This window comes from Thamnophis sirtalis, unplaced genomic scaffold (assembly GCF_051295495.1).
Source record: "Thamnophis sirtalis isolate CommonGarterSnake01/CBP01778 unplaced genomic scaffold, rThaSir2_p1.2 scaffold_4, whole genome shotgun sequence".
Lineage (NCBI taxonomy): Eukaryota > Metazoa > Chordata > Lepidosauria > Squamata > Natricidae > Thamnophis > Thamnophis sirtalis.
In genome coordinates, this window is record NW_028261384.1 from 111449369 (window position 1) to 111470144 (window position 20776).

General features: G+C 35.4%; 3 protein-coding genes across 3 annotated transcripts; 2 read left to right on the top strand and 1 right to left on the bottom strand.

The window, feature by feature from the left end:
• The first annotated feature begins 2159 nt into the window (after nt 1-2159).
• Nucleotides 2160-3077, top strand: LOC148046220 (olfactory receptor 14A2-like). The gene has a single exon (XM_087711957.1). The coding sequence runs from the start codon at nt 2160-2162 to the stop codon at nt 3075-3077; it is 918 nt and encodes a 305-aa protein (XP_087568083.1).
• Nucleotides 3078-7951: 4874 nt separating this feature from the next.
• On the top strand, nt 7952-8869 carry LOC148046221 (olfactory receptor 14A2-like). Its single transcript, XM_087711958.1, has one exon. The coding sequence runs from the start codon at nt 7952-7954 to the stop codon at nt 8867-8869; it is 918 nt and encodes a 305-aa protein (XP_087568084.1).
• Nucleotides 8870-18385: 9516 nt separating this feature from the next.
• On the bottom strand, nt 18386-19177 carry LOC106556145 (olfactory receptor 14I1-like). The gene has a single exon (XM_014075122.2). It carries the CDS (start codon nt 19160-19162, stop codon nt 18386-18388), a length of 777 nt encoding a protein of 258 aa, XP_013930597.2. The 5' UTR covers nt 19163-19177.
• Nucleotides 19178-20776: the final 1599 nt, after the last annotated feature.

The following is a 20776-nucleotide window of genomic DNA, read 5'->3' on the forward strand; positions in this document are numbered from 1 at the left end:
CCCCAAATCAACACAGACTGTGGAAACTTCATACTGGACTTCAAGCATCTTGCAGTGTGTGCCTCTCCATTCTTCCTCCATACTCTGGGTCCTTGGTTTCCAAATGAGATGCAAAAGTTGCTCTCATCAGAAAAGAGGACTTTGGACCACTGAGCAACAGATCAGGTCTGTTTTTCTTTAACCCAGGTAAGACACTTCTGACTTTGTTTGTTGTTCAGGAGTGGCTTGACAAGAAGAATAAGACATTTGAAGCCCATGCCCAGGATCCTTCTCTGTGTGGAGACTCCAGTCTCAGCCCACTCCTTGTGAAAGTCCCCAACACTTTTGAATAGCCTTCTCCTGACAATCCTCTCCAGGCTGCGATCATCCTTGCTGCTTGTGCACCTTTTTCTTCCACACATTTCCCTTCCACATAACTTTCTATGAATGTGCTTTGATACAGCACTTTGGGAACACCCAACTTCTTTTGCAATTACTTTTTGAGGCTTTCCCTCCTTATGGAGGGTGTCAATTATGGTTTTCTGCACAACTGTCAGGTCATCAGTCTTTCCCATGATTGTGATTCCTACTGAACCAGACTGAGAATCCATTTAAAGGCTCAGGAACCCTTTGCAGGTGTTATGGCTTAATTAGCTGATTAGAGTGGGACACTTTGAACCCAGAATATTGCACCTTTTCACAATATTCTAATTTTCTGAGATTGTGGATTTGGGGTTTTCATGAGCTGTAAACCATAATCATCACAATTATGACAAATCATGGCTTGAACTATCTTACTTTGCATGTAATGAGTCTATCTCATATATTAGTTTCACCTTTTAAGTTGAACTTTTGCACAATATTCTAATTTTTCGAGTTTCACCTGTATATGCATTAAACTGTGAGAAAGGTTTAAGACGATGACTAAGAATTACAAAAATGTACCATAGAATGGAAGAGGTGATTGAGACTACAGAATACAATTGCCTGCTTAATGCACAGATCCAAATTAAAGAACTTTGGACAGAATGGTTGGGAAAAAATGGGAAAAAAACCTGAACTTTTTAAATGTGTTTTTTGGTTGCAGTGAGGACTTTTCATATACAAAAATAAAAGAATATGTCAATTCCTACAATGGAAGAATGGATGGAAAAATGGTGGAACTGCCAAAGATGGCCAAATTAATCAAGGAAATAAATCTATCCAGCTTTGTTTCTACTTGACAACTGCTTCCAGACCTTGGCTTGAAACAAAAAAAAACACCTGATTTGGGATTTTGATAATCAGATTAGTTTGTTGTAATAGAAATGAACAGTGGTTATTAATTATATGAAAGCAAAAAGTAAAAAGTTGAGACTGTAATTTTACTCTCTAATATACTATACTGAAAAAAATTGGAAATCAGTGCTTTCTTTGCTTATCTTCCCCTCAAATCATTTCCTCTTCCTCTTCCTTCATCATTTTCTTTGTCTTTATTGCCTATATTTCCATTTGTACTTTATATTAAGATAAATTTGAGTAAAGTTTTTTATTGGAAAAAAATAGAGTTGATTAGAAAAGGAAACTTTTTTCTTTTCATTTGTTTTTTACATTTTTACATTTACATTTTATTTTCATATGCTTTTACATAGTACCCAGTGAATATAGACATGGAAGTTACTAAATTGTGTTATGAATTGATGTCTGCCTCAGCAACAATTCCTTTGTGATTTTTATATTATACATTACTGAACAGTCTCATCTATTTCAGAACTGTAAAATAAAATTATAATTAATAAATACTCAAATTATCTGTTCACTAATATATGAGAAGAATACTACAAGGCAAAAATAATAAGCAGTTTATTCATGGTAAAATAAAATTTATGGGGAATATAGCATGGGTAATATTTACAATCAGCAATACATGGAATGACATAACATGCAACTAGTCCCTCTGAAGAAAAAGGTTTCTGGTTAGTATATTTATCAGTGATGAACACACATATGAGGGGGGTATTGTGTTTGGACATTGACATTTGTTCAATGGTGTGGTCCTCTTTGAATTGTCACTTATTATTTTTCTTTGTGTTAACCAGTATGAATCAAGCTGTAGCTTCACTATTTTAATTTAATGGTATTTTCATCTTTGATTCTTTTACAGATGGGGCATTCATCTTAGTCTTAATTTATATATCAAAATGGAGAATCAAACTATAGTGTCTTATTTTCTGCTCCTAGAATTCTCCAAAGATCGACATCTGCAGCTTTTGCATTTCTTCTTATTCTTCATATTATTCCTGGCAACTGTAGCAACAAATCTTCTCATTATCTCTGCAGTAGCTTTTGACCATCGACTGCACAACCCCATGTATTTCTTTCTAGTGAATTTGGCTGTGCAGGATATGGGCATTGTTTCAGTCACTGTCCCCAAATCCATGATAAATTCTCTCATGAACACCAGATACATCTCTTATTTTGGTTGCTTTGCACAAGTATTGATCTTTGCCTCCATTGAAACTTCTGATTTCTTACTCCTGACAATCATGGCATATGATCGGTATGTTGCCATTTGCCAACCTTTGCACTATGAGTTGGTGATGAATTGGAAAGCCTGCACCAAAATAGTGATTCTGATGTGGGTTATAAGTCTTATTCATGGAATGTTGCATACCGTTGGCACCTTTTCAACTCCTTTCTGTTCCAGTGTTATCAACCAGTTTTTCTGTGAAATCCCATATTTGCTAAAACTATCCTGCTTTGGGATCAATTTAGTTGAAGTTGGATTACTTGTGGCTGGTATAATCACTTTAGGATTAGGTTGCTTTATTTTTATCATTGTCTCCTACACAATGATCTTCAAGGCAGTTTGGAAAATCCCTTCTGTGAAAGGAAGGCAGAAGACCTTTTCCACGTGTCTTCCCCACCTTATGATCTTTTCAATGTTTTCGGTAACAATATGCTTGGCGCATCTGAAACTTCCCTCTAACACCAAATCTTACTTAGATTTCATACAAACTGCCCTTTACTCTTTACTTCCACCTCTGTTTAACCCTATCATCTATAGCATCAGAAACAAGAATATCAAATCTGCTGTGGCTAAATTATGGACTTTCTGATATTTGATAATATTTTCTGTTCTATTTTTCCCCAAACTGAATCTTTTAAGGAAGCAGCCCTCCATTAAGCAGAAAATCAAAGTAGAAATTGTCATGGTTTACCAGTGACAAAGGTCTTTGAGATGAAGAGAAGGAATTCAGTTGAGAGGTTGACTTAGTGGAGCATATCTCACACATTCCTATATAACCCCTTGTTCAATTAACACTGGGGAAATGAATAAAACACAACTTCTAAGAGTGATAATAATAAATGAAATAGCTTTATAAGAGTGCACTGTGGTCTAGGTTTTTCATCACTCAGTTTTACTGGCCTGTCTCGCTCCTATGTTGTTCTGAAGCAAGGAATTGATGACTTGATGTTTGTTAGCAGAATTATATAACTGTAACTATGTTTTAAACTTTGTCTCAAATCATTGAAATTAGAAAAAAATGATCCTCTCAGAGCTTGCATATGGCAATAAATCTTGATTCTTCAAACATTAAACCCCAAATTCTCCATTTTGTGTGTGTGTGATTGAAGGTCACAGTCATGAAGTGGGGGATAATTTCTCTGTTGTAGACAACCTTGTAAACTGCACATGTCTTCTGCAATATACAGAAATCTAACTCTACACAGCCATCTGTATTCCAAGGATATAGGAGACAAGAGAAGGGATGAGGCCTTACCATGGCTATTGGGTGTGTGTTTGGATATTTTTAATTTAGTATGCCAGAGGATAAATTATGGTTTGGAAAAGTGGTAAATCAGTTCAGAGGAGGGAAGGGCCTGGCAGATTGTGTTTAAAGTGCTGAGTATGAATATTAAGCAATATCTCCCTAGTGTTTACTATCTATTGTATTGATGTGTATTGAGACAGAGGTGTGCTGATGAGCAAGGGAAGGAATTGTGTAAGTCAAGGACCAGTCAATTCATAGAGAATATGAGCCTAATGTCATCAACCACAATGCTCAGTCATAAAGCCTTAGGTAGCCTGAGTGCAGCTCTTTCTGCTTAATACCAGATCATTCTCTTCTATTTCCCCTCTGATATTCAACTGGATCCATGCCTGGAAGATGGGCTTTAAAATGTGTCTAATCCCATGTATTTGATATAGAATGAATAACTCTTAATTGGGAAAGTGCATACATATGAACCAGATTGCTTCTATTAGATTTTATTTTGGCTGTTCTTTATATTTGGATTGCTTTGTATAAGCCACTCAGAGTTGCATTGTTCTAGTTGGGCAACTTTTTGTCCCCCATTTGTGAGTCAGCAGAAAAATGGGGACTAGGAGATACATGGTCACTTACACATTTACGACTGGTTATCAAGCACCTTGCTATTACATGATTGCCATTTGCAATTTTCCCTTTTCCAGAAAATCATCAGAGGCGGCTGCAAGTTGCTAGGGCAAGTCTCCCAACCCATGCATCCTACCCCAACCTCTCTGTATTAATGCTAATGCAGCTACTTGCATACCCCCCAAATATTCTCCTGGCCTGGATATCACCTCTTGCTTATCCTTTCACACTGTTGCATGTTCTCCTTGACCCTCCCCAATTTACACTGTACCTCCCCAATCTACACTGCACATCTTGCACATCCTTGTGAACCCTCACACACCCTCCCCATCCCATACTGCACCTCTTGTCCATGCTGTTGCACCTTATTCAACCTGAGATGAACACTTCCAAGTTGTGTTAATCATTCATACTACTATAATAATTGATAAAAGGATCATGTAAAACCTGCTATTTTTTATTCCTCCTCCCACAGCACTGCTGGATTTGCCGCCTGACGCTGCGGCTGAGGTGAAGCCCCCAAAGCTTCCATCAGCACCCCTGCCTGTGGCAGTGGTGCCTCCCCCTCCATGTGTAGCACCTGAGCTGGCTCCCATGTTATCTCTCCCCCTTCCTCCTCTGCCATGCTTTTGAGGAGCCATGAGGCCACGGGAGCTAGTAGGAAGGCGGCTTAGGTGGAGGCGGTGGCAGGGGTAACCCAGAGACCAGCTGAGGTGCTCCAAGTGGAGGAGGAGGCTCCGCCACCACTGCCATTGGCGGGGGGCAGTGGGAGCTTTGGCAGCTTCACCTCAGCTGCAGCGCTGGGCAGCAAATGTGGTGGTGCTGTTGGAGGAGGAGGATGCGGCGGCAGCAGTTATTCTAGTGGCAGCGGGGGCTTGTCGGCATCTTCAATGGCAGCCCTGCCCCAGATGAAAAAAACTGAAGATGGAGCAGATCCACGCAGATGACGTCGCCGCAACATGACTGGAGGAGGAATTCTGGGAGTTGAAGTCCACAAGTCTTAAAGCTGTCAGGTTTGAAGACCCCTGGGATTTTTTTTCTAAAGGGTTAGTGGTGCAAGGATCTTGTAACAACAGCTTTAAGACTTGCGTGCTTCAAATGCCAGACTTTCTGAGCCAACATTTTGGTTGCTAAGCAGGAGCGTTGTTAAGTGATACTGATATTATATAACACTTTTAATTAAGTGGGCACCTTGAATAAACATAACTTTGAGTTTCAAATAATACTGATTTTGTTGTTGTCTTAGGTGACATCTGTGAAAAAAAATTCAGGTGCTCAGGCATGAAAATGTGCCGCTCAAACACTATACTTTTCTGCTCACAGTGAAAAAAAATTAGAGGGAACATTGGTGATGGAATGTAGTCTGGATAATAAGGAGGGAGGGAGTGCATTCCACAGGAGCAAGAAAGTTCAGATAGCTTTTGTAAGAGAAAGAGGATGAAGACAGCTCATCCTTAATAGTGCCCAGAATATTGGTTTTAAGGGGCTGGTGGCATCTTTTAATTCAGCAAGGTTCTGTCTATAGGTGAGAAACAATAGAGAAATCTGTTAAGAAGACAAAATGAAAACAAAAATCTGTCCGTAAAATAGTATTCCGGATGTTGAAATCTGTTATAGAATATACATTTGTCATGAAAGCCTTCTTGCTTAATTCCCATTTGAGCAGGGAAAACAATAGCTGCTAATTGCTAATGATGTTTAAAAAAATTAAGTTGCTCATAATATTTGTTAATGTTGTTTCTATGGTCTCAAGGGAAGCTGGAGAGTCATATAAATATAAAGTCAGCTTATTATTAATAATTGTCCAATATAAAGTCAAACGTTCCTTTAGTGATAGATCTTTTTCAAGACTAAATAAGAGTAGCAATTATCAATTACAGGACTCAAGTATACTAACAGAGACAATAATTGTCTCTTTTGTCAAGAAAATATGTAAGTTATTTTGGTATTGATTATCTTACAGGAAAGCATTTCAAGGCATTTTGGACAAATTGGCATTTATATCGATGACTTGACTTTGTATTAGATGCATTTCTATTTTTTTTCCATTGGGCAAGATTTAATAAAATGAAATTAGAACCTGGTGATTTTCTGGAATAGAAAATGTTTTAGGGGTAGGAGATCAATAAAGAGAAAATTGTTTTCGGAAATATAGACTAGAAATGTTGGTTGAATTTTTTATGAATCAGAATTAGCATAATTTCTACATACATCTGCCTATATGAGGGTTAATATTTAAAATGGTTAAATATTTGATTCACTGTTAACTAGAGTGCTGAAACTTTAATAATTTCTAATTATTGTAGAGTGTGCTTACATTATAGCAAAAAAGGTTGGACAAAATCCCTCTTCAGTATTATTTGGAGGGCATATTCAACTATGTTTTTTAGCTTAATTTAAAAAGTCAGTGTTAAGTCATCTTCCTCTATTAAATTAGAAAAGTATATAATATGCATTTTTAAAAAATTCAAACAGTTATGTCTTCAGACCAACACTGGGTGGAATGATTCATTCAAAGACATCAATATGATAGCATGTAAGTGTGTTAACTATACTAAGTAATAAACTGAAAAAATATGGTAGTGACTAGGAATCACAAAAATGTATCATGGAATGTAAGAGGTGATTGAGACTAAAATATTTTTTTGTTTTTGTTTTGTTTTTTTGTTTTTCTCTTTCCTCTATTTCTCCTAACTTTACCATTTTTTTGTATGTCTTTATTTCCATTGGTATCTTATATTAAGACAACTCTCAATAAAATCTTTTATTGAATAAAAGACTAGATGGGAATTATTAATATAGTTTCTTTATTTCTTATTTCTTCTGATAAAATGTACTTTAACTATATCCTTTTACATAGTACCAGGTGAATATGGAGATGAGAATTTTAATCTTATATTATGTACTGCCAGGGCAACTTCATTAAATAATGTCATACATTCCAGAAGTACAAAATAAAAATTTAACTAATAAATAGTCATATTATCTCTTCACTAATATCTAAAAATAAATGCTATAAATCCAAATATTAATAGTTGAAAATTTGTGGGAAATATCACATTGATTAGAGCTACAGCAACCAGCAATGCAAATGGAAACTCTTGAGGGAGGACCTGACTTCAAATAAGTCTCTTTTTAAATTATTTTATATCCTGTAACTACTAAAATTATAGTACACTCTGTAATAATAAAAGACAGTTGAAGACAACTGAGCTGTATTATGACCGAACAATAACCTGAACACAATCCAACAATGCTCTTCTTTGGTGTATCCATTCCTTACCCAGAAAAAAAAAAGATTTAGTGGTGAAAGTGAAATAATAAATTAAAATTTCAATTTTTTCCAGGCCATCTCCTAGGCTGAAACCTACATCTTTTAGTTCTTTCATCAATGATTAATTGCAATAGAGAGAGAGGGTGTTCTGAGTGGACATTCACATTCTTTCGTGTTATAGTTCTCTTTCAATTGTCACATTGTTATTATGTTTTCCCTTCTGTTCCAGTATGAATCAAGCTGTAGCGGTTTCAATTTAATGACATTCTCACCTCTGATTCCCTACAGACATGGCATTCATCTTAATCATAGCTTAAAGATGGAGAATCAAACAATTGTCTCTTATTTTTTGCTACTGGAATTCTCCAAAGATCGGCATCTGCAGCTTTTGCATTTCTTCTTATTCTTCATATTATATCTGGCAATTACAACAGCAAACCTTATCATCATCTCTGCAGTAGCTTTTGACCATCGACTACACAGCCCCATGTATTTGTTTCTGGTGAACTTGGCAGTACAGGATGTGGGTATTGTTTCAGCCATTGTCCCCAAATCCATGATAAATTCTCTCATGAACACCAGATACATCTCTTACTTTGATTGCTTTGCACAAGTATTGATCTTTAACTGCTTTGAAGCTTCTGATCTCTTCCTCCTGACAGTCATGGCATATGATCGGTATGTTGCCATTTGCCAACCTTTGCACTATGAGTTGGTGATGAATTGGAAAGCCAGCATCAAAATAATGATTCTGGTGTGGGTGACAAGTTTTCTCTATGGTATGTTGCACACCATTGGTACTTTTTACATCCCTTTCTGTTCTAATGTTGTTAACCAGTTTTTCTGTGAAATCCCATATTTGCTAAAACTGTCCTGCTTTGGGTTCAATTTAGTTGAAGTTGGATTCATTGTGGCTAGTATAATCACTTTAGGATTAGGTTGTTTTATTTTTATCATTGTCTCCTACACGATGATCCTCAAGGTAGTTTTGAAAATCCCTTCTGTGAAAGGAAGGCAGAAGACCTTTTCCACGTGTCTTCCCCACCTTACGGTCTTTTCAATGTTTTGGGTAACAGTGAGCTTAGCGTATCTGAAGCCTCCTTCTAACACCAAATCATATTTAGATTTCATACAAACTGCCCTTTACTCTTTACTTCCACCACTGTTTAACCCAATCATCTATAGCATCAGAAACAAGAATATCAAATCTGCTGTGGCTAAATTATGGACTTTCTGATATTTGATAATATTTTCTGTTCTATTTTTCCCCACACTGAATCTTTTAAGGAAGCAGCCCTCCATTAAGCGGAAAATCAAAGTAGAAATTGTCATGAATTCCCAATGTCAATAGTCTTTAAGATATAAGAGAAGAAATTCAGTTGAGAGGTTGAATTAGTGGAGCATATCTCATACATTCCTACATAACTTCTTGTTTTTTTTAATATAAATTTTTATTTTTATTAAACAGACAACACACACACACAACAAAAAAAGCATCATCACATACAGCATGTTGTTTGGTTACAAGTGTTTTTACATCCATATTCTTGAATAACATTTACCATCACAGATTTTTCATCTAGTATAACTAAATACCTCACTTTCATTGTACAGTATATGTTCAATTACAATTAGTATTATTGTTTTTTTTCCAATAAGCCTAATTCCCTTACATTCTTGATTGTCTATTTGATAACAGTATACCTTTATATAATCACAAATCCCAATGTGGAAAAAAAATTACCAACCATTTATATTTGTATGTCACTATTTTCAATTATGCATTCCAATCAACTATCGGGTATGCTTATGTTCATTATTATCCTTGTACATCATACATTCAAACAGAAATCTTATTCCTTCATTTTTCAACAAAATATTCTAAATAGTCACTACACACACACTCACTCACACACACACACACACACACACACACACACACACACACACACACACACACACACATATATATATATATATATATATATATATATATATATATATATATATATATATATATATATATACACATATACACACACACACACACACACACATACATACCAATTTTTAATTATTCCCTTATTAAAATTATTTATCAACAAGATATCATTGTAATATATTCTTAGGGTTATACATTATATCACCAATCCTCTATCAAGTATACATAAAATCATTGTTATCCTTATCCTTTTTAAAACAAAAAATTCTAAAGTAAAGTACATTATATCACCAATCCTCTATCAAGTATACATAAAATCATTGTTATCCTTATCCTTTTTAAAACAAAAAACCATAGATGTATCCGTTTTTCATTGTATCGTTGTTAGTCTATTTCACAGCATAATTGTGTTATCATTTAACTCCTTCAGTTAAAACATGAGTAAAACATTTTTCATTTCCAAGTTTTTTCCCCCTGCCACTGATAAAACAAGTCCCATATCTTATAAAATTGCTTGTCTTCTTGTTCTCTAATTTCAAGTGTCAATTTACTCATTTCAGCACAGTCCATTATTTTTCGAATAACTTCTTCCTGTTTTGGTATTGTTTCATTTTTCCAGTTTTTTGCAAATACAATTCTGGCTGCTGTTAACACGTTTACAATCAGATATTTTAAGTCTTTGTTATAGATTTCTGGTATGATTCCCAATAAAAAGACCTCTGGTTTAAAGTCTATGTGTTTGTGTGTCATTTTCTCCAACCACGTGTGGATTTTAGTCCAATATCTTTTAGTTTCAATGCAAGTCCACCACATGTGGAAATTTGAGCCCGGTATCTGATGATATTTCCAACACTTTTCTGATTTATTCTTGGATATTCTTGCAATTCTCGTTGAGGTAGATGCCACTGTAAAACATCTTATACAAATTTTCTCTATATGCAGTAGACATTGTCATTTTATATTTTTGAGACCACAGTTTCTGCCATTTCTCTAAATCAATCCCATACCTAAAACTTTTTCCTCAAGCTATCATAGTTTCTTTAACTTGTTCTTGTAATTTAACCTCCAATAAATATCCATATAATTTTTTAATTACTTTTTCATCAGTGCCTGTTAAGATTTTATCTAACTCAGTCATTTTATTGTAAAAATCTTTTGATTTTCTATCTTCATTATATCTAGATTGTATCTGTACATATGAATACCAATTCATTTCTATCCCTTCTTGTTTCAACTCTTGGATAGATTTGAGTTCACCCTCTGCATTCAATATTTCAACATATCTAACTGTTTGTTCCTTTTTATATATTATTGGATATGAAAATACTTCAATTGTTGATATCCAGACTGGAATTTTTAAGTAGTGTAATCTTTTAACCTTTTCCCAGTTACCCATTTTTTGGCATCTAGAGGCTTCAGGAGGCATTCCTGAAGCCTCTGGAGGGAGAAAAATGGCTCTACAGGCAACCTGGAAGTCCATTTGCAAACTTCCAGTTTGTGCATTGGGTTGTTTTTCCCCCCAGAGGCTTCAGGAGGCTTCCCTAAAGCCTCTGAAGGGCAAAATATGGCCCTATGGGTAACCCAGAAGTTCAGAAATGGACATTTAGAACAATTAATCAGTGAAACATCTTGCCTCAAGAGGCTGTGAGTACTCCAACACTGGAGGTTTTTAAGAAAAGATTGGATAACAATTTGTCTGAAGTAGTATAGGGTTTCCTATCTAAGTACAGGGTTGGACTAGAAGACCTCCAAGGTACCGTCCAACTCTGTTCTGCTAGAATTCAAAATTCTAACTGTGTGAAAAGGCACTGTGAACTCAGTTATTGTAAATGCTATTCAAGCACATAGTTTGATCTGGAGCTTATGTAGAAACTTCCAGAGTTGCTTGTGTGCCCTACATACCAAGCCTTCAAGACATAGGGTTACAAAGGCAGGTAACTTGGGTCTTTCTTTTGAATATTTACAGGTCAACTTCCTTTTCTCCCTAAACATGGATAGAGGTTTGTTTTGGTGATTCATGGCAAATCATCCATTGATTCAATGCCTTCTTATGACACAGCAGGAGTATCAGAGAGAGTGACGAATGCTAACAGGATAATTAAAAGTCTCTGAAGAATCTCAGTTATCCAGGTGATAGTGGTATCAAAAGTGGTTTTTATTTTGAAAGGCAACTGAACTCAATTTTTGTAGACAAACAAGACATTTAACTTCTTATTCTGGAAGCTTCATCAGTTGCATTGGATAGTGTGGAAGATGGAAGGACAGTTATTGACAGTTGAGATTAGTTGGTGGGAGGAAGAATGATGGGTTCTGTCAAGATGAATGTGTGGGGAATGGGAATGGAAAGTTTGTGCTTGTATTGCAGTCAACTGATCTTAACACTCTCTGAGAACCATTGTAGTTACTTGGAGTATTATCTGTGACCTCAGGGTCACCTGAATCAGAGGTGTGGCATCTTCTTGGAACAGCCAAAAGGACTGCACTGTAATTGGGGATAGGTGGTTAATTATAATTAAAGGTAATTAAAATTAAGGATATGGTATTATTTGGAGTATAAGATGCACTGGAGTATAAGATGCACCAAGGTTTTGAAAATGCAAATTAAAAAAGTTTTTGCACTCTGCAAATCTCCTAAAAATAGCCCGTTTTTCATGAAAATAGGCCCATTTTTTTCAAAAAAAGGGGGCACGAATAGCCTTTAGGAGGCTTGCAAAGTGCTCCTGGAGGCCTAGGGGACAGAACTGAGGAAACAAACTCCCCATTTTTCACTCATTTCTGCCCTCCCAGCCCCCAGGAGCACTTTGGATGCCTCCTAAAAGCTGTGCACGGCCATTTTGGTGAAAAGGATAGGGTTTTGGGTGGCAAAAAATGCTGTATTCAGTGTATAAGACTCACCGAGATTTTCAACCTCTTTTTTGAGAGAAGAATGTGCATCTTATACTCTGAAAAATACAGTAATTAGAACTTTGTCAGGCAAAATTTTCCAGGAGACACAGTGGAAGTGGCTCAGGCTTTGTCTTTTGTATTATTTCAATTCATAAATAGACCCAGAAATGATTGTGGCCTGTCTTCACATAAAATGTTGGTCATCCTCCTTGTACAATTAGGAGTTTGGAACCCCATCCTTGACTCTCACTAAAAAAGAATTTTTTACATTCTGATCTTTTATTTTTGAACAGGCAAATACAGGCTCTTTCAAAGAAAGAAAACCATCAGCAGCCAATCCCTTTGGATGATAGACTGCATCATACATCAATGCAACAATGAGATTAGATTCCTTCCTTGCAGAATATTATACCATTATATTCAATCTGGGATGAACACTTCCAAGTACTGTTAACCATTCATACAACTGTAATAATTGCTAAAATGAACATATAGTACACCACATTTATGTAAAACCTGTTGTTTTTCAGTCTATGATAACTTGTAGTCCACCACATCCATGAAAAAAATTCTGTTTTTTATTCCAGTCTAGGAGAACCTGCAGTACCTCCATTCAAGCTGAATATTACTTTATTTTAACAAAATCTTAGGCAGGCAGGCAGGCAGTAGGCAGCAAGGCAGCAAGGAACAAAATTAAATGCAAAGCAACAATTTCTAGAACAATCAATATTTTGTATGTATTGGTTGGCAAAGGAGGACATACTGCAGAATACAAATAAGAATATACAGAACATTTATCTGCTGATAAATAGGCATTAACCCAAACATCTCTGCAAGCACCTAAACTACTTCATCGTGTGTCTCCATTTTGGAGCCCTCTAGTTCTCAATAATGACAGAAATAGTAATATTATAAATTGGGGATATTCAATAAATGGATGGGAAATCCAGAAATCATTTTTAAATGAACTTATTAAAGGAACACATAACTATCACAAAACAGGTCAGAGACAGCTGTGAAATGGACCGTAAAATCACTTCAGATAATGGTTGATTATGAAATATAACAAAGATATTTGTAAAAATAAAATGGAAAAGCCAACATGAAAAAAAGCAGGCACTAGGGAAATAGTGAGGTCATCCTCAACAAACTTTGCATCTGGCCTGAATCATGAAAGTTCCTTTGCTTTCCTAAGATGTCATAAAGATGTTGCTCATGATCTTATGGGTAGTAAAAGGAATATCATATTTTCATCAAAATAAGAAATGTGTGCTATTCATTATCAGCCTGAGTGAAATAATAAAAAAGGTGGTTGGGGATATATATTTGTTTCTTTATTTCTTGATTTCAAGTTAGAGATGATGATAATAAAGCAACATGATGAATCACAAAGGTTGTCTGTGTTTGGGGAAATTACTTAACTCTCCAATATGGTAATAGAATAAACCATTTATTGTGATGGAATGTAGTCTGGATAATGAGGGAGGGAGTGTATTCCACAGGAGCAAAAAATTACACATAGCTTGTGTAAGAAAAGAAAATGAAGATGGCTTGTCCTTAATAGTGCCAGGTATATTGGTTTTATGGGGCTCATTGCATTCTTAGTTCAGCAAGGTTCTGTTTATAGGTAAGAATTAATGGAAAAATCTACTTGGAAGACAAAATAAAAACAAAAATCTGTCTGTAAAATAGTATTCTTGATATTGAAATCTGTATAGAATATGTCATGGAAGACTTCTCTCTCTTCTCTCTTCTTCTCAATTCCCATTTGAGCAGAGAGGAAATAGCTGCTAATTGCTAATGATGTTTTAAAAAATTAAGCAGCTAGTAATATTTGTTAATGCTATTTCTGTGGTCTGGAACCGGGATGGCGAACCTATGCACTTGTGCCACAGGTGGCACACTTAGCCATTTGTCAGGGCATGCAAGGCATTGCCCTATCAGCTGGCCAGTGCACATGCGCATGCTGGTCAACTGAGTTCAGCCTTTTTAAGGCCATTTTTCACCCCCCCCCCAGGCTCCAGAGGCTTTATAGGAGCCTGGGGAGGGCGAAAACAGCCTCCCCCTCTCCTTGGAGGCCCTCCAGACACTTCAGGACTTCCCTGAAGCTTCTGGACCGCAAAAAAAAACAGTCCTAATGGGCAAACCAGAAGTTCAGGAACAGACTTCCGGTTTGCTCATAGAGCCAGTTTAAGCCCTCTGGAGCCTTCAGGGGACGACTTCCCTGAAGGCTCTGGAGGACAAAAAGCGACCTAACAGACAAACCGGAAGTCACTTGATTCTTCAAACACTTTGTACGTTTTAGGTGACAGGGTGAATCACATATCTGAGACCTCTCTTTAACAGCTCATCTTATTTAGATTTCACACTAACTGCCCTATATTCTCTACTTCCATCCCTGTGTAATCCAATTAGCTATAACATATAGCTTATCTTCTGTAGCATAAGAAACAAGAATATTAAATCTGTGCTATATAAATTGGGGTGATTCTGATATTTCTTTCTGTCCTATTTTTTTTTTACATTGATTCTCTTAAGGAAGCAGCCTTCCATCAGGAAGAAAATAGAAATCATAAAGCATGAATATGCCTTATAAAGATACTCTAAGAGGTCTAGCTAATTTATCATACAAACTAACTAGTCTAGATCACTACATAGTTCTGTTAATGGAGATGTGATCATTTTTAGAAGAATTGCAAAACTTTCTGCAACCATGATTTAAACATGGTGTCAAAGTTTAAAAATCAGACTTCTTGCAGCATATGAAAATTTTACTTCTTCAAACACTAAAACCTATATTCAGAAACTTACTTGTACTTGAAGACCAAAGTCATAAAAAGGGTAGATAAGTAACTGTAGAAATTCTTGTAAACTGTATGTTGGCCCTCTGTGGTACACAAAGAACTAACCCTACAGAGCCATCTACTGTGTATTTGAAGGATATATGACAGAAATGAAAAATTTGATCAAGAAAAACATGGAAAACTGGGACATTTGTGGAGGGCCAGTGTGACTGCTCTAGCCTCTGATTCTGCCATCCCATTCTGATGCTGCCAAGATCCCATCCCTCCTTCGCTTCATCATGGGCTGATTTGGGGCTGCCTATAAGCCTGAGATGACCATATGTGGCCAGGTCTGATGTAGATGATAGAAGAGACAACGAAACTTTATTTGTTGGGTGCTTAATTTGGCTGTTTAATCCATTTTCTTATAAAATAAGCATTGGTTTGGGGAAAAGGTTGAAGAAGTTCAGAGGACAGAAGGGGTTGATGTATTGTGTAAACAACAAGATCCAAACATGAGTGCTCAAGCCTATACACAGGAATATTCTCAGGCTGGATCTGAGACTAAAATAAAATTCAACAGCATTCAAATGAGGTCAGATTTCATCTTGTGCTCACATAGGGATTCAAGACTAATTTCATGTTTAATTCCTCTACTGGTTCAGCCAGTTTCTCTTCTACAGCTGATGATTGTGCTTAGAATGCTGACAGCTGAATGCTAATAAGAATATTCCTGATGCTTACTATCTGTGAATGTATTAAGAGTGACTATGTTTGAGGTAGGAAGTAAGTTTGAGGATGAAGGAAGTTAGTGTATTGCCTCAGAGGCAGGCCGAAAAATCATGCTGCTGATGGACAAATTACTTTCTAAGACTGACTTAATTGAGGACTGGATTCTGAATGAGAATGCAATATGGTATATATTACCAAGATATGTCATGGCACAAAGGGGTGAATTAATTTCTTCAAGATAATCTGTCCTTAATCTGTTATTTTAAATCTCTCATTGGTGCACTCATTGCCTTTCTGAGTTCAAGAACTTTAATTGCTGATCATCCTATTTTTCCTTTTCCTTCTACTTTTCCCAGCATTGTGGTATTTCCAGACAGTTGGTTATTCACATAATATGTCCAAAGTAGAATAATTTGAGTATGGTCATTTGTACCTTGAGTGAGAACCCTGGGTTGATTTGCCAATGGTCCATTTATTTTTTTTCCTTATGTGCCAACAGAATTCTCAAAAATTTTCTCCAACACAAATTCAAAGATATTGATACAAAATGTAAAATTTGGAACTCACATTGTTCCAAAAATCCTACAAGCAAGAAATCTGTGATGACTGTTATGTTTAGCATTTCAATGAAGTTTTAACTTCAGGTAAAGAAATTACATGAAATGAAATGTGAGAATATGATCCCATATGAGACATTGTAGACCAGACTGGCCATATCCTGTCCTATGGCTGCCTCTGTCTGGACCCTGTGAGGTCAATTGGAAAATAGAAATAAAATATAAATGTGTGCTCAGCCCTCTTGGTTAGACCTTCCACAGCAGCCCTCTCACATGTCCTCTAGAGAAAATTAATTGCCCAATTGATATAGACCAATTGTTTATTAAAAATAATATGGTAACTACACAAAAGGCACAACTGCCTTAAATAGCCATATCTAGAACTAAAAAGACAGATCCTCAGTACGACTCCTTTTATTAAAGAAGACATTTCATATGAGAATATACTATGGTTATGATTATCAAACTTTAGAGGAGCATTTGATTTTTTTTTCACACAACAAAGGAATGGTGATTTTACCAATCTTTGAATTGTTTTCTTTTAATATTATGGAGATATTACAAATATAATTCTGATTTATACTTCCCACCTCCAAACCTGCAGCTATGAGAAATATCCAAAGTTATGATTTCATTACAAATTGGATTCTCTATTTGGAATACAGTAGAATTTCCATATTGCTTATGTAGACCATGTGTAGCTAATAGAGTATTAGTGAAGATATCTAATCATATCTATAACAATCCATCAGCAGAAATCTTGAGATTTTGACAATATCCAAATTGTGTAGCATCTTGAGCATTTCTTTGAGAAATACAACCCCATCCCAAAGAAAGAAATTTCTCAGAAAAAGATTGGACAATATCCATAGACCTACAGCAAGACCATGAATATGCTGATGGTTTAGGATTTTATAACTGCAACATACATTGCTTTCTATGCAGAATACCATCATCAATAAGTTTAAATTCATCACTATTTCAGTGTTTTTGTCTTGGTTTAGGTGCTGACTGATTCCATAACAGCAAAAGTTGCTTCAGCACTATCTGTTCTTTTTAGCCTATTTTTAATGGTTTGAAAAATAAATAGAGTGAATGCTAGGTGGAGAGCAACAATAAATAATAAAAGTATTGTTGTGGTACTTGCAATGCCTTGACAAAGTGGATACTGTAACTATGTCCATAGTTGACATACGGCTATATGAAGTTGGTCGACTGCATTTGCTTGTACACAGCTATCCTAAGTGAAGCAGCTATTACTCAGAAAAAAACAGCACCAGGGTGATACACAGACAATAAAGATATCCTGTTGTCTCAACCACAACATCACAGGAGCAAATATTGACTACAAAAGAATTTGCTATTATCCGTTACCCTGGCCCCAATCCATTTTAAATGGCTAAAATAACCCACTTCCACACAAAATCAGACATCTGTGATGCACATTTCCCAGAGCGTTCTGAGCCGGATTTCAAGATTGTTATCCTTAAAAAAGAAAATGAGAGAAAAGAAATAGATTTCATGATCAAATACTTGGGCAAAGAAGACTTAAAATAATCTATTGATTAAAAATTCAGCCAAACTTCTTATCCCAATATACATTGTAATAAATATATTAATGTTAAAATGTGGATGTCACACATATTCTTCTTTTGCTTAAAGATACTACTGGTAATTCCAACTTTTTAACCATTTCATACAAGTGCCTGGGTGCAATTTTATGAACTATTCTCAATGCATCTAAATAAGTAAATTGTAGTTCCCAAGGCTTAAATAATAATAGACATATTATTTTTCAGGATAACAAAATTTGTGGATTTTTTTATTCTTTAAAAAATGTTGTTTAGTTATTCTTAGCAGAATTTTCTATTTTGATTTGCAAATCTTTGATTAAACAATTTCCATACAGCTGCTTTGATATCCTTATTTCTCATGCTATAGATTACAGGGTTCATCATTGGAGGGATCACAGAGTAGATCACTGCAAAGACCTCATCCCAATTGTAAGAAGATCCAGAATTTGGTATGAAATAGGAAAATATACCTGTACCAAGTAATAAACACACAACAAAGATATGAGGAATGCAAGTAGAGAAGGCCTTTTGTCTACTGGCCATCGAGGGCATGCTCAATACCGCCTTAAAGATTTTTACATATGACATGATAATTAACATAAAACAAACAACACCAAGCAAAGCACTAAAAAGAAGAACAGAGATTTCATTAAATTTGGGGTCGAAGCAGGAAATCTTCATGAGGTGTGGGATTTCACAGAAGAACTGATGGATGACTGTGGAACAGAAAGGCAATGAAAAAAGGGTTCCTGTGTGCATGACAGCATTAAGAAATCCCAGCATCCATGCACTCCCTGCCATTTGAAAGCAGCTTCCCCATTTCATCATAGACATATAATGTAAAGGATGGCAGATAGCCACATATCTATCATAAGCCATAGCAGTGAGAAGGAAAATGTCTGAGGACATAAAGAAAAGAAAGAAAAACATTTGTGCAGCACATTCAGAATATGATATCTTTCTTACATTCATGAGGGCACTGGCTATTGATCTGGGAATGGTGACAGTAGTGGATCCCAAGTCAACAATTGCTAAATTGACCAGAAAGAAATACATTGGTTTATGGAGATGCTTGTTCACTTCCACCAGCATGATGAGGAGAAGATTTCCTATAAGGATAGCCAGATACATCATGAGGAAGACCACAAAGTGCAAAATCTGAAACTCCCGTTTGTCAGAAAATCCCATAAGTAAGAAATCTATGATGATAGTTCTGTTTGTCATCACGTCATTGGATTTTTAGCTGCCAGAGAAAGGAGTATCATGTTAACAAACCTCTTCCATTTTTTACAAAACTCTACAAGTCAAATCTTTTATTTTCATGATGATATGGTCATTTCCATAACATAGAAAATTAGATTTATAAAATTAAGTTAGTTCTTCACTAATCACATCCTAGATCAAGGAACCATTTCTGCTGGAGAAGTATATATTATTGTGCAATATTTTATTGTTTACTTAATCAGATAATTCCAATCTGATTTAAACTTTAGACAGAAATGTATTCCTTTGCAACATGCAAAGGCTTTAAACATATTATTTGGTACTATGCAGTATACAAAGTGGTGAATGAGGCTCAACAGCAAGCCTAATTAGATTCTTTACCTGTAAAGTAAGTTTACCATGGCCTGTTAGCATTTCACAGAACTTTAACTATTAAAAAAGAAAAGCCATATAAGCTTCTTATATAAAAATATGATCTCATATAATGAGACTATACAAACCAATTTATACTAATAGCAGTGTGATAACTCTTATTACACATCTTAAGGCCACATTTAGACCTAAAAAGATAGTTCTTCAATATCAGATTCCTTTTATCAAATAAAAAAAATCATAGAAGAAAATAGCATAATTAGTGTTATCAAATTTTAGAGCAGTTGATTTTTTTCCCACATCACCATGGATTACTCATTTCACCATTTTTTGAAATTGAAGATAGATATTTCTTCTAATATTACAGAGATATTGTGGATATCATTTTTACTTATACCCACCTCCAAATCTCAGCCATGAGATATATCCAAACCTGAAATAAGTCAGGTTTTTATTACAAATTTAATTAGATTATCTGCATGCAGTATAGTAGAATTACCATATTGCTTGTGTAGATCTTATGTAGACAATGTAATATTATTGAAGAAGCCTGAATCTAATTAACTAATGATATCTACAACACTTGATAAAGCTCCAGATTTGATATATTAGTTGATTAGCATAAGTACTGGAGTTGTATCATTGTAATGTTAGATTTCTCTTTCCATATTATAGCCTATTTTTGTATAAACAATGAATAAAATAAAAAAATCCCTCTTGATTAAAAGGCATAAGAAGACAGGTTTTTGAAAACTTCCACGTTGAATCTTTCTTGAATACGTTTTTAGAAATTTAAAATATAAAAACTTACTTTTCCTCATTGATCCTTTTAAACTGATAACAAAAATGATCATAGAAGACACTCTGTGCTCATTTCTTTTCTTCTGTTTGTTTATATTTCTTTCACAACCCACAACCTCTCAAAAACCTTTAGTGGTAGATTTACAACACAACCCTGCTTCAAGCGTAGGTGCATGATGCAGATTAATGGAGAAAAAAGCTAGCATTGAACACTAATTAATATGAGCATTATATAGTGGAAATGAATATTTAATTAGTATCTAGAGTTTATAT